This window comes from Pseudopodoces humilis, chromosome 16 (assembly GCF_049639895.1).
Source record: "Pseudopodoces humilis isolate 2021_Gansu_Grassland_sample_001 chromosome 16, ASM4963989v1, whole genome shotgun sequence".
NCBI lineage: Eukaryota > Metazoa > Chordata > Aves > Passeriformes > Paridae > Pseudopodoces > Pseudopodoces humilis.
In genome coordinates, this window is record NC_142215.1 from 11,962,124 (window position 1) to 11,976,529 (window position 14,406).

At 37.6% G+C, this 14,406-nt stretch overlaps 1 protein-coding gene across 1 annotated transcript in view; it reads right to left on the reverse strand.

Annotated features, from left to right (window-relative positions):
* Window positions 1-1,502: 1,502 nt before the first annotated feature.
* The window catches only part of MYO5C (myosin VC), a 33,080-nt gene continuing 20,176 nt past the window's right edge, over window positions 1,503-14,406 (reverse strand). The window contains exons 26-41 of the mRNA XM_088063260.1: window positions 14,055-14,148; window positions 13,199-13,262; window positions 13,031-13,111; window positions 12,461-12,641; window positions 11,527-11,620; window positions 10,887-10,938; window positions 10,523-10,682; window positions 10,191-10,278; window positions 9,389-9,484; window positions 8,296-8,450; window positions 7,095-7,184; window positions 5,778-5,928; window positions 5,139-5,421; window positions 3,939-4,113; window positions 3,342-3,422; window positions 1,503-3,085 (exon numbers count right to left, since the gene is read on the reverse strand). Of these exons, the coding sequence (XP_087919386.1) occupies window positions 2,933-3,085; window positions 3,342-3,422; window positions 3,939-4,113; window positions 5,139-5,421; window positions 5,778-5,928; window positions 7,095-7,184; window positions 8,296-8,450; window positions 9,389-9,484; window positions 10,191-10,278; window positions 10,523-10,682; window positions 10,887-10,938; window positions 11,527-11,620; window positions 12,461-12,641; window positions 13,031-13,111; window positions 13,199-13,262; window positions 14,055-14,148 (1,998 nt within the window). The 3' untranslated portion in view covers window positions 1,503-2,932. The remainder of the gene's footprint in view (window positions 3,086-3,341; window positions 3,423-3,938; window positions 4,114-5,138; window positions 5,422-5,777; window positions 5,929-7,094; window positions 7,185-8,295; window positions 8,451-9,388; window positions 9,485-10,190; window positions 10,279-10,522; window positions 10,683-10,886; window positions 10,939-11,526; window positions 11,621-12,460; window positions 12,642-13,030; window positions 13,112-13,198; window positions 13,263-14,054; window positions 14,149-14,406) is intronic.

Here is a 14,406-nt window from a genome sequence, read left to right on the forward strand (position 1 = left end):
CTAACGGAGAAAGACAACCTTCCTATTAATTCTACTTAAAGGTATTTAAAGCTCAGCCTCTCCAGTTGCACCACCTCAGATCAGTTACATACTGGGGATTACTGATGATAATGATTTTATTTTAACTGCCCTTTTTTAGAACACAGAAAAAAGAACAGAAACTATTTGGCAAGGCAAACCTTACTTGACTGTTCCAAACAGCAGGTTTTTTGATAGTTTGTTTATAAATAAATATTTGCTTGTTAACAAATATTAAAGTTGAAATATACTGGGGGGGGGTGACTGACAACTGATTTTTCCAACTATCAACCTGGTATTCTGACAAACAGCACTGCCAATATTCAGTTTATCCCATATTCTTAAAAATTTACAAGTGTAACAAATTGATTGGTGCCCATACTGCTTCTTCCTTGGTTATACTTCTACGATTCTCCTGTTCTAAGACAATAAATTTAAAGTCAATAGGATTTAAAATTGCTGCTTTTCTTGCACTCTTTGAAGAAAGCCCAGCAGAGATATGAGCAAAAGTAACCAGTTCTAATCATCTTTTATTGGAATACTATGGGAGCACAGGACTGAAAGGGAGCACCTGTGCTGCTGAGCTATATTTCCAGAAATTGCAGGAGTCACATGTCTAAACACATCCAAAAATGCTTTCAGTGCTTTCCCACTGCAGTAAGGATCACCATTCAACACTTTCCCATTTTAATGAAATAGCTTTCTCCTTTAGCATCATTCTAGGAAAGTTAACTTCAGTAATGCCTCTTTCATGTATTTTTCTGCCTTCACTAAAACTGCTCCTTATAATCATAAGAATAACAGAGAACAAAAAGAATTTTGCACTTAAATTTTGGCTGAAGGCATTAATATCAGCAAAAGCAAGATAAGTTTCTGAGAGCATACAGTAAGCCAGATAATTTTAAATTTGTTTTAAAAATATACCTTGTTGTTTGCATACACAGCATTAATAGCACACTCCACACAAAGCTCTCAAAGTAACGAAGCGTGAAATTGTCAGAGCAGTTTTCCTTGATCAACTATTTTTGTCATAAGAGCACACACACCTTGACACTTCTCTGTGATGTGGATGCAAGAGTGAGCTGTGATTTTCCTCCTGTCAGCCCAGGTAAGAGACACAGCTCCAACAGCTGCAAAAAAGGGCTGTGCACAACTTGCAGCAATGAAAGTTGCTTCCATTAAACTATTTCCAGAAATTCATGAGGAGCCAAGGACAGCACACAATGCTGACAGGAAGATACAAAATGTTACAGCAAAGCAACTAAATTAATGTTTATGGTGCAATGCAAGACTGACAGCACTCACAAATGTTCACATAGTTCCAAGTAACTTCTTTCAAATTATTCCATACTGAAAACTTAATTATTGCATCACACAAAGAACTACAAATTGAGTAAAAACTACTTTATTTAATATGTTAGAACACAAGTCTACCTACATGTGTGATCTTTTTGTACAGCTTTTATTGTTATTGAAAAAAAACACAAAATGTTTCCTTCATATATTTGGACTATATCTCTGTGGATATCATGAGGAATATGACACTGTACATGGTAAGCACCAACAACACTAAATAGCAAGAATTCCCTCTTTATACTTAGATTGTTTGTGAAATTAAACAAGAAGTACTAACACTGTAGTAATAATAATAAAAAAAAAATCAAAGAAATTGTTCCTTAAATTAACTCAATTCATTATAATCCTTTAACTATTTCAGAGTTTTAGTATTTGATTTTAACAACTATAGCTAAAAAAGTAGCTAGAAACCCAGCATTAGTTACCTGTTTATGGACAGTCACCCTTGTGATGAGGTAAATGCTATTTCCCCTGTTGTTCTGACAGGGTCCAGAACTAAATAAAGTTACTGTTTTACTCTCTGACCACAGGGTGAAGGCTGAACAAAGCAGAAAGGAGACCATTTCTGCATTTCAGGATCCTGCAACTGAAATTACGTAAGTAAAGGTGAAATGTAAGGAATTAAGCTTGGTTTATCATTAACACCAGACCACAGTTGCTGCATCTGCACCTATTCAATCTCTGGGCTGGAGGGAAACCAGCAAAATGAGAAAGGCAGAAAGGTGATGTGAGCATACTCAGTGTATATTCTGAAATCCATTGCACTGCAGAACCAAACCAGGAGATGACTCCTGTCTTTCAGAGAACCAAGCTTGTAATTCAAACCTGGATGATAGCATGAATTTTATATCTAACTTTTCTATTACAATATTGAATCCAAACTTGTCACTGTAGAGAACAAAACTGAAACCTGTCTCCAAGGAGAGCACCTGAGTTCTTGCTCTGGTCGAAGAGCCATGTAGAGTGCCAGAGTTGCAATAAAAGCACTCAGAGAGCCAAGCCTGCCTGCCTGCCTACAAAAAGACATTGTGGGTTTGTAACAGCCATTCTCTTAGATTGATCTCAGTTCCCCTGTTCACAGAAAGGTGAAAGCAGTCTCAAATAGATCCAGTATATCAAGGCAAGGAATAGAATTGCCTTGGGAAGAAAAAAAATCCCTCTCATTACAGGAAGTGAAGGCAAGGAAAATTGTAAAGCAGTAACATCTATCACATGCCAGTCTTCCCCTCTGACTGCTGCTGACAGGGCAGCAATGTAAACTTGTCAGATAAATGCTTCTCTTGTCTGGTTTGGACTAAAAACTCTATGGTAAGCTTTGTGTCTAGGTGATGATATAAAGTTATTCTTGTAGGACTGAAATGAAGGAAGAAAAGTAAGAAAAGGGAGAAGGAAATAATAAGTCAAAATTACTCCTACTGTTCAAGTCTTGACCAAAGAATAAGTTTTTAACAGCTTAATTCACTGTATGCTGCCACACTATCCACCAGCTGGTGAAACGAACCATGAAAGTCTGCTGTCTTTATAGAGCCTCTGAGGAAATACCAATTCACTGGTTTTATTAAACCCTCGTGAGAAAGCCAAGTTTGAAGCTGCTGGGGACTTGTATCAGTTCCAAAGCATGTGGAGAGGGGGTGAAAGGAAACGTCACTTGAAAGAGATGCTTGGTATCAAGCATCAGCTGTGGAACATCCTCACGGTTGTTTAGCATAGCCTGAAATCAGAACAGAAAGTATGAAAACAATCAATTAAGAATCAAAGCAAAGTCAGTACATTGCTTTCTTCCCATTGCAAATCTTGCTTTTCCATGATGTTAAGCAGATTTGTTTGCATCACTTTCAAGTGTCTAGAAGATGAGCAACTTAGTAACAAAGTGATGTAAAGGTCAAGTACAACTATAAAGCATCAAAACTGGTGTGTATGGAGTATTCTGTAAGCTGGATATTAGAAATAGCAGTTGTAGCTCTTACCTGGACTTTGCGAACAAATGATGGAGTCACTCTTTTCTCAAAGTCATCTATCGGAGTGTATGAGTTCAGGATCTTAACTATCTGCTCAAATTACAAAGGACTATTTTAGTGTGTCATAAAAAGGGAGAAGACAGAAAGAAGAAAGCATTATTATGACATTCTTACTGATATTTAATTAAAGTTTCAGTAAAATGTTTAAAGAGAGAATTTTGACTTGTCACCTACTGAGTTGTTACATATATGATGATTGCTATGATTAATTTTCAGAGGTGTCAGAAGGATCAAGGAGATGTAGAAAAAGCTGAATTGATCAGGGGGAAGCAATAAAAAGCCCCCTGTGACATACTAAAAAAATACATTGTGGAGCAAAAATGTGGGATACAACAACACAGGGAAGCATTCACCACGGGAGCAGTTGAAATGCCCAAAACAATCAGGAATAAGGAGTTAAAATTCCAGTTTAACAAGTGATGATGTGGATTGCTGAGGAATGCTATTTTTATAAAATGGAAGTCCAATGGCTTTCTTCAACTAATTATTTTAGGTAGCTGAGATTCTGCAATCAGTTCTGCCAGAAGGAAACAGATGGTTCATTACCTGCACAGTAGAAAGAGATGTGCAGTGTTCACATATTTCTTTGGCATCATCATCTGTGATCTTTTTAACCTGAAGGAGCCAGGCTGCTTGAGACAGGGGCTCCAAAGTTTCTTTGGCATTGCTGCTTTGAAGATTCTTGTCCTTAAGCCATTCTTCCAAGTAGCTGATGTTACATCTGGGTTAAACCATGGACAAAGAACAGAAATGTCAGGTTCCCCTTGACAAGCAAGTTACTTTGAAGACTGCTCAAGAAAAAACAGTCTTCTAATGTTGTGTTCAAATTAATGCATTTTAGTTAAAAACAACACCTGCAGACCATAAAAATCAAGTGATTAATAGCTTATTGAACTATAAATTAAATGCTTTGAACATTTCAATTTTTATTTTGTCTTCACTTTCTACTTCTTAAAGCTTGGCTAATAGAAAGTGAGTTATTAGTTTAGCTGTTTCCATTAAAATTACTAATATATACTGGCATTGTCTACTGCACTGTATGGCATTAAAACACTTATTTACTACTGAGCATGTACAGGAAATGAACAATCTTTGCTGTTACAAAGCAGGGCCAAGCCTATAACTGATGACCAGCTTTCTTCTAGTAATGTTCCCAGATGGGCCAAGATTTTACTGATTTTCCTTCACCTGAGTCAGCAGACTGACTCATGGAGAAGAAATGCACTTCTTCTGCAAAACACTTCAGAGCATGCAGACAATTAGGGGCATGTTTCCTTGATGCTTGCAACAAGAGAGATGATGCTCAGACTACGGCCTCCAAGGCTGCCTCTCAGCGCCTGTCTCGTCACAGAGCATGAAACATGCAAGTCAGCTTTTGTATCTCTGCCAGCCCTGGGACACTGCACCTGTTCACTGCAGTAAGAAAGAATTAAAAATACTGATGGTCACATCACGGATGAGCTAGCACGGAAAGAATCCGAACCATGTCTGACTGTAAGCTTCAGACTGTAATTTTCTCTGCCTTTTCCTCCACTAGTGTTTCCATGGAAAGAACAATTTATAGTTGGCCCATGTTGAGAAAGCTCAGCCCAAAATACAAAGATTTGTTTTTCCAAAAGAATAAAAAAACAATTAGCTACTTCCAGCAGAATGGTCACAGAACATCCAGTGACTTTGAGGTAAAGGACATTACATACAAGTGTTAAAAATTATTTCTCAAGCTTCTAGAAACTTTACTGGCTTCACCTTATCTGCATTCCTTTTCTACAGGAGCACATGTCCTTGCGGAGGAAGAGACTATTGAGGGTGACAGCTCCAATCAGAAAGAAAAGCTGCTTCACTGCCTGCTTTAGGAGCTCAGAGTCCAAGCCATTCTGACACATAGTGCTATAAAAATAGCTGAGCTGCTGCAGGATGGAGGTCATAGTGTAGGTATCCGTATCATCTATACTAGAAGAACGTTTACGGAACCCTGTAGGTTTCAAGCCAGAAATTCCTTGAAGACTTTCATATTCCAGCATGCCTGGTACTGAAATACAACAGAAAATAACTGATAAAATCAAAATTCACGAGGTTCCTTTCGTTACATTCATTATTGAACAAAACCTACTTTCAGGGTATTTTAGAAGTTAATTGATACAAGAAAAATAAGATACTGACAAAGGCTTCTGGAGCACACAAGTTTTAAAAAGCCTTTTATTTTTGTATGGTGTTGCTCAGATTCACAGCATTATCCTCCACTAGGAAGTTTTGAGGAAAAAGTCTGGGAATATCCTATCCATAAATACCAGAAGAAAGGAGTCAGTCCCACCCTCTGCCTCCCTGTATAAGCTTTCTTCATACACTTCACAAGCCACATCTAGGTCCTCTTGGATGTTGTCTTACCAATCATGTGCTGAATGTTGTTCTCCATCACAATAATGAATTGGTGATATATTCGAATGGCCAAATCACTGAGAATTTGTCTGTATTCTGAGAGATCAAAATGCTTCAAACAGTTCTTATTCTGACGTGCAGTGTTATACTTCATGAACTCCTACAAGTGAGTTGTAAATAGAATTAGAAATCACATAATGTGGTAATTATAAAATGTGTTGGAGTTACTGATTCCATCTCTGGCTGAGCACAGTCTCAGAATGAGTCAAAGCTACAGCTAATTTCAATGGATGCTTCCTGTACTTCATTTTCCAGTTTATGCTGATGTTTGCTCTGCTCCTAAAGCCAAAGGAAATTATGTCAATGAACTTTGGAGCAATTCCTAGATCTCTTAAAGAGAAAGCAAACTTTCCCTGTTCTCCTGTCATCCTTCCTGCCCCAACCCCCTAAAAAAAAACCCACCAAAAAAACACAACAGTGTAGTTGTTTCAACTATGATGGCAAACAAAAATCTTTACATTGTATTGTTGCAAAGGGATATTATTTTTGGACTTTTCATTAGCAAAGTTTTGACTTCAAAAGTCTACTCTGAACACTAACCTTTGTGAAGTATTTAATATTCATTAGAATGTAGATTAAAAGTAAATTATGGATCCCAAGCTTTCCCTACTGCTGCAACCCCAATTACAGAGTGTTGGAAATGAAGTTTGGCAGGTTTGGGTTCTGTGTGACCACGGTGTGGGCTCGAGAGGGAATGTCTCTAGCCCCAGTACAGGCCACCCAAGTCTATAAAACCCCATTAAAAACACAGTAAGAGTTTCTAATTGAGAAGATTTAAAAGAAACTTGAATCTCAGGGTGAGATTTAGCTTAAACAAGCAAGTGAAATAAGGGAAAAACCTGAACAGTTCATTGTTTTGCTCCTTTCCAGAGGTTTTCTTTTATTTTGGTAGCAGTAAGTATTTGAATGGCCCTAATTATAAAATAGTAAAGCTGTTTTATATATATACACCCAGCCAGGTATCTGAAGTCCAGCTCAATTTAAACTCATGTGGAAAGATTCAAATTAAGTAGCAGTTTCCATGTCATGGCTTTAACCTCCTTTAGCACTTTGATGTTTCCTTCATTTCCCTTGATCCATTAACTCTATACTGTCCTATTATTTGTATAAGACACATAACACCACTGCAGAGCAATGTGTATATATATATATAAATACCTGTAAGAAACACCAGTGAGCTGGTGAATAGTTATTAATTAATGCTATTTTAAATTCCAATTAAAATCTGTCAAAAGTAATGAAATTATTTTATGAAATCAATCCTACCTCTTCCCCGCTGTACTGCTTCAAACAGTTAAGGAAATAATATGTATTGGAAAGCCAAAAGGACAACATCTCAAAGTCTTCTGAATGTTCCTGAAAATGGTAAGTAAAGCAGTCTTACTATGCTATTGTCTCATGAAGTTAGTTCAATAATTAAGACCATTACAGCAGTGGTGGAACAGAGCCCCTCTATACCAGAAGGAGCAGAGAGCATCTGTAAGGTGCTGAACAAATCCTGCTCTCTTTTCAGGCTAACACATAGCAAAGATCCCTCTTTTGCTGGGTAAATACTGCTTAAGTATTCTTATGTGACAGGCTAAATAATAAACTTGAACAAACAGTTTTACAGTTCCTATGGATATCTAGTGTGCTGGAGAGCTTCCTGCAAAGAAACATGAACAACACCCGCATTCACAAATGAAACTGAACTACATATAAACACAGTTCCATCTATCTCTTATTTTTATAAGCTGAGTAAACACAAGCTTCTCTAAAGGATAAACTGTGCTATAAATTTATTTGTGTGCAAACTTACAGGCATTGTCAGTACAACATGTTCAACTGCATAAACCACAGTCTCCTTAAACACATAAACCTCCTGTGCTTCTTCCCTGTGTCTGGTGTTTCATTCCATTATAAGTCCCTAATACAGCATTCACAGAGCTGCATTTGTTATGTATACAGCATAGCAATTTTTGTTTATAATTTAATTTTGTACACTGGCTGGCAATTTGATTTTAACTGTTTGGGTTCTAGTGCTGCGGTACAGGTGACATGCTGAATTACACCAGCAGCCAAGCAGTGCAAAAACCTCTTCAGAGTCCACTACCAACTTGCTGCCAGACATAGCAGCCTTCATTTCTGTCCCTCTGACTTTCACCTGTGCTGAAAGCACAGGTACACTTCACCTAATTAGCTACTCATAGTAAAATGTAAAATACTTTAAATTATTTTGTCAACAACATCTTCGGATAAATGTAATTTATGTTAATGCATTCTGTGGATTCCATGTTCAGCACAGCAGAACCTTACCTGGAGACTTTACAGGGATGCTACTACAAAGCTCAAAAAGTGTGTCACTAATGATTGTCATTCCCTTCTAGGAATATCAGCAAATGGAAGTGCTGGCATTTCCCAGGTACCATGCATGCCTTTTGTTAAAAATCAGAAAGTACAGTACACTTCAATCAAAGATAGCTCCTACCTTAACAACCTGTTTGATGCCATCAATGGTTACATTCATGAAGGACTTCAGCATGTCAGCACTGTTCAGGTAATCTGCATACCTCACACACATGAACAGGATGTGAGCTGGAAGGCCAGGTATCATATTAACTACAACTCCACGTGGCTTTAAATCTGCAGAGAGGAGAGTCATCTGGTTTGTTATGTAAAAATCCAATTTTCAATGTATCAAGCACCATGCTGTTCCTTTCTGGAGTGACCAGTCACTTTATAAGTGATTTACTGGTGAATCGCTTGTTTCTGAAAACTTCTGTAACGGTATTGCTCACATATGAGTATTAATTATATTTTCCTGAGGGTTAGAAAAGTATAGTAGTGAATTCTAAGGTCCAGCATAGGCTATGCCAGGCAGGACAACTTCAAAAAGCAAATTACATTTAACTACCCACTGGATACACCACTAAATTCCAGTGTTGCTTAAGGCCACACCTTTGTTCACAAAAATCCATTCACAAGTGAGGAGGTGAGAAGAAAAGGTAGGTGTTGTTAATTGAATAATGGTACAAATGTACATGGAAAATTTGTGAATTTCGCTATTAATTGTAAGCTAATGAGAAAAGCTGGTTTGGCAGCAAGATTGATCCTGTAAAGTAGCTCAGATGAAGGACAAAATCCTTCTACAAGAGAAACATGCGGTACAGTTCCTTTCAGTGAAAGGAAGAAATGGGAAGGACAGACAGAAGAGTAACCATCACACATGGATATATACACAGTGACTTACAGACTTAGTAGATGACCAGGAGGAAAGTAAATTCAAGTCCCTGGTGTGGTCTTGAGATTTATAGCTTTAGAGGTGGATAAATAGTAAGAAAGATTATGGTGTCAGCATTATGTAGAGAAAGAATAAGAGAAGTTATTTTTACACAGATAAAGTACTTCTGTACTTGAAATGTCTGGCACTGGAAAGAGAGCAATACAGAGCTTTCAAATTGTATTGGTGGTTAGAGAATGAGAGAAAAGGCAACTTTGAATATAGTGAAATATGGTGCCTTGTAGCTTTTGCTACAGTGTACTGTTGACGACATTAAAAATTCCAAGTTTTACTAAAATACCGAGGATCAGATTTTGAATAATCCTTTCTTCATCCTCTTTTTTGTACTCCATCATTCCAATGTACTCTTTGGGCACAGTGGGCACGTGGGCTTCAGCTGTCAAACACAAAAGAACTGTTACTTCCAGGTTAGTGGTTAAGCTAATGGTCACATTAGAACAAACTACTGGAGAAAAGCAGTTTTCTCCATAATAGAGGACACTATAGTGTCCACACTAATATCCTTATCTTATGGCTCCAAGCATTATGAGTTAAGTAACATTCATATTATTCATGAATAGCTTCAATGGACTCAGTGGGATTACTTGCAGTAATAAAAAAAGTAAACAGCAAGGTTACACCTCTACATTAGACAACTTTGCAGTGGTTTTGAGAGTATCCTGTAGTGAGGAACTACTTTGTCTACAAGGGCTTTGTACAGACTAACTTCACATCAGGAATCACCTGCCACTTGAAGGCTCACAGGGGAGGTCCCTGTCAGATGCAGAACTCACACTGTTGGTTGGGAGAGAGTTTGTGTGAGGGTGTGCATGAACTGCTGTTGGCAGCACCTTATCCCTCTGCCTCCACCTCTATCACACAGACCAGGTCCCCTATGTGCCTATGTTTTAGCAGGGGGAAAACCAAACAAACCAGGACAGGACTTCCATGTAATTTATGTTGATGATTCCCCTGGCACATCTTTCTGAGGTATTAAATTTCTATCTCCACCCCAAACTCCACCTTTTAAAAAACATACTTTTTCTTCAAACAGACACCAGTCAAAGCTATTAAACAAAATAAATCACATAATAATATCTTACCTTTCTCAATAGTCTTGGTCAGAGTTTTGATCTGATCCTCTAATTTTTTTATTATCCTGTCTTTCATGTCTAGCTTTTCTTCAAGATCCTGTAATAATCAAAGTCAGTGAATTCAGAGTAAACACAGTCAGAACACATTTTCTACTGCTCCATGTAATTGCCACAATTAAAGTGCACCATGATGTGCTCCTACTTATATTTGCTGGAAGAAACGCCTTCATATCTCTTTTTCTCCCTCAATTAATTGAAGAAATATACCACAAAATCATCATTTCATTCTTTTTCTCTTGCATTTCAGGTACAGTTTCTTAATGACAATTTCATTTCCTCACCATGTTTTCCACAGCAAGTCGAGTTGTCACTTGCTTTATCTGGCTTTGTACTTCATCCTGGACTTCATCCTGCAGCAAACCATTGCTCAGCCCCTCAATTCCTTGGATTGTGTCCTTCAGGCTCTCTTTTATGTCTCCTTCATTCTGGGCCTCAGTAGTTCTAAAAGTAGATAAGAAGTCTTGTTTCTTAATCTTTTGTGAAAGCACAGTCAGATCATACTTGTGCATTAGTTATGAACTGTAAAAAAACTCTAAGGCAAGTATCACTCTTAAGAGGAACGTAATACTTTTAAGGTTTAAGTGACTCTGTTCCCACAGCTTATAGTGACTACATTTCTTATAAAAAAAAATAATTAAAAATTACCGTCTTTGTGTCCTGTCCCGTTCTAGCTCATAGTGCAGCCGATTTGACACCTCTTCCATTTTTTTCAATAATAAATGGCAACAAAACCCAAAACAAAGCAGAAACAACAATATCAAAGATATTTACTATTCAGTACTACTATTCAGTAACTCTTTCTTACACTCATAATTTTGTTTCATCTAATGAAATTGAATGACCTGCCAGATAATGTATCAGGGAAATATGTGACTACTCTATACCACACAGATAATTATATGGGATGAAGAATTTTGATACTACTAACTTCTTGCAGTTGGCAGTAAAATCACTCATAAATTTTAAATCAGTTTAAATCCAAAGGACATATTTCATTCCATATTCTTAGCAGAGCCCTACGGAGACTTTCAAACCATAGAACTGAATGACCTCAAAAAGGAAAAAAACCCACACATTTGCATGTATATGATTCTTTAAGAAGAGATATAAGCTATACACCACATTTTTTCATTGCCTTTCTTTCATTTTACTAATAAGAAAGTAAGTAATAAGGCAATAGAGTACTCATGGAACATTAATTCAGCTTTTGAAAGTTCAGTTCCAGGGAATGAATCAAACTCATCTCAAACAACTGAAAGACTGGAGACCATAGTGGAACCATTACCTTTCAACTTTACGGTCTGCTCTTGAAGACGGTTTTCAAGATCTAATTTTTGATTTTCAAGTTCAGCAACTTGCTGCTTAAGGTCTGGGATTACCTTTTCGAGAAAAAGGAGATTTGTGTATTTCAGCACCTTCCTTCTTTTCAAATCCCTGCAGTAGTTCCTAGGTCACCCCACAACCCTCAACTGCAAATATTCCAAGCCAGAGAGGGGCTCTGGGGGGTGCTGCTGCCTGCTTGCCTGACTTGTTTAACTTTTCTGGAGGCACCTGCTTCTGGCCACTCTTAAAAACTAAATACTGAATCCAGCTGAATTGCTGGACTGTCTCACTACTACCATTGTTCTGCTCCAGTTTAAAGGAAATCACACTGTGGCTTTAATTTCCCCAGTTCAATTAACAGTGAAAAACTCCCCCAACATTCCATAAAACAGTTTTTTAAAAAATCATATCATAAATAACTTTCCCTTTCATTTTCAATTTAGGTGACTTTGTTTTGAAAACATTTTTTGATTATTTTTCAGAAAAATGATATGGCATATGCTATCTTCTGGAACAACATCAGTTCCTTGTCTCAGACAGTTTTGCACAGCACCAGTTGTCAGGCTCTCCAGCCGTAGCAGGTTCTGAAATGTGCAGCTGCCCTCTGCTGGGGAGAGCCTCAGAACTTTGAGGAGGCTTCTGAGAAAAATCTCAGATCAGGTTTATGCAAATGAAAAGGCAAAGAGTCTCTGTGAGGCTGGCCCAGCGAGCTGCACACTCAGACAGTGGATGTGGCTGTCTCCTTACACACTAGCCCAGCAGGCAGGGACACAGCCTTATGGAGGTGCCATCTCACATGGCCCCCTTTGTTTGAGCCTTGAGATTTCAAAGACACGAGCACAATATTTTGAGTGCCACAGACACTTCTGGGTTGTACCTCTACACCTGGACCTTACCAGATTTTCTGAAGTTAGCCTGCTCACTTCAAGCCGAATGCCATCATTTATGTCATTTTCCTCTCGGAATAATTTTTGTAGATGATTAATATCTTGACTAAGATGTTCAACTTTAAAGTTCAAACCTTCAATTTCCTTCTCATATATCTCCTTCTGAGACTGGAAATGGCTTTCCAATACTCTGTTAAAACAAAAGTGAGAAAGCACATGGCAGATATAGAATGACCTTGATTAAATGGGTCAAATTTAATACAAAGTGAAAACAAAGTACTGTGATTAACACAGAGATATTCCATTACATCACCTGTGCATTCAAGGAGTTGAAAGTTATGCATGATATCACAGAGGAAACACATTTCCCTGACTGACACATACACACTTATCTCACTGGCTTGGTAGAAGTTTATTCAACTCATTTTAAACTGCTCAGTTCATCATATAATGTAGTGTTTGTTCATTTCCTTAACAGAAGTTCAGTATTTCACTGTAAAATTTGCTACCCACTGATCTTTCCATTTATCTTCTAGATCACAGCTTGGAGTTCTGGAAACAACGAAGAACTGAGCTAACCTTGTGGCTTTTTTCAAGCCCTCGTAAGCAAACCACAGTTCTCCATCCTCATTTAAGTGTTCCAGATCCTCTGTAGAGAGTCTAGAATGCAAGGCAGAACCATTAGTGTGCAGATGACCATAATGCATTTTTTTAAGCTTTTTTGAAGATGTCTCAGAACAAAATTACCTGCTTCTTACATCTTCAAAATCATAACTTTCAAGAAGCTGCTTTGTAACTTCTGACATCTTTTCTGGAAAAAAAAAAACAAACCCACAAAGTTTCTAAAATTCATTATTTTCTCTGCATGTTTCATTATAAAGATCAAACCATCCTTTTCCTAAATCTACAAGGTTCTTTCCTGGTGCTCAGTGAATACATCTGATTTACCACAGGAATACCATGAGGGACTCGGTTTGACTTTGGGATGTGTAGGAGCATTAGGTGGATGTACCACCAATACTGGGTTTTTTTCTAAACTTTCAATGCAAAGTTACATCTTTCTGGTCTGAATCTGGGCAGCTCCTGGAGTTGTATAGACGACTGCTAGGTTCCTACATTAAATGTTGCAAATACAGGTTTGCTCTATGACATTATTATCATTAAACAAACTTCACAATAGTAGTGCTTCTTAACTACGTTTTTCCAAAGAGAACCCAACTCAGCAAGTTATTTAAGCATATTTGACATTATTGGACCTAGGACAAAGGACAGGATGAATGAAAACTAGATAATGTATTGTTTACACATTTTTGGGTCACTTGTTAAGCTCTAAGTGAAGTTTAAATTCTAGGTGAAGTTTAAATCATTAGTATTTATTTCTAAACACAAAGGTGAAATGTCTGAATTCAGTTTCCTCAATGGGGTACCCCAGATCTCAGTATTCAGTGACCATTTGTAAAACTGTATATATATGTATGAATGGAATGACACCACCATGGGATGGGAAAGAGAACTGGAATTTTGTCATAGGTGACATTGAGGAGCTCAGTTTAGCCTGGCCTGGCTCACACTGCAGTCAGGAATTCTCTGGTGTGTAGCTTACCCCTCAATTCTCGCTTCTGTGACTGGGCCTGCTTTTCAACATCCAATTTTTGTGTCTGAAGCAGCTCAATTTCCTTTTGCAACTCAGGTATTTTCTGAATCAGACAGAAATCATATACTGAGACAAGGAGTGGATGACAAGGGCTGAATATCAGTTAAATCATAATTATAATAAAGAACAAGTTAATACGGTGAAAAGCTTAAAATGCCTTGTGTTTAAAGCATCTGGTTCTCAGGCATCAGAGCATAACAGTAATGTGATGCACTGAAAAAAATATGTTTGTGCCATGGAATTGACTCAGAGGAAAAAAAAGTGACTTTGCACTATTTTAAGGTTCAGTTTATAAACTACA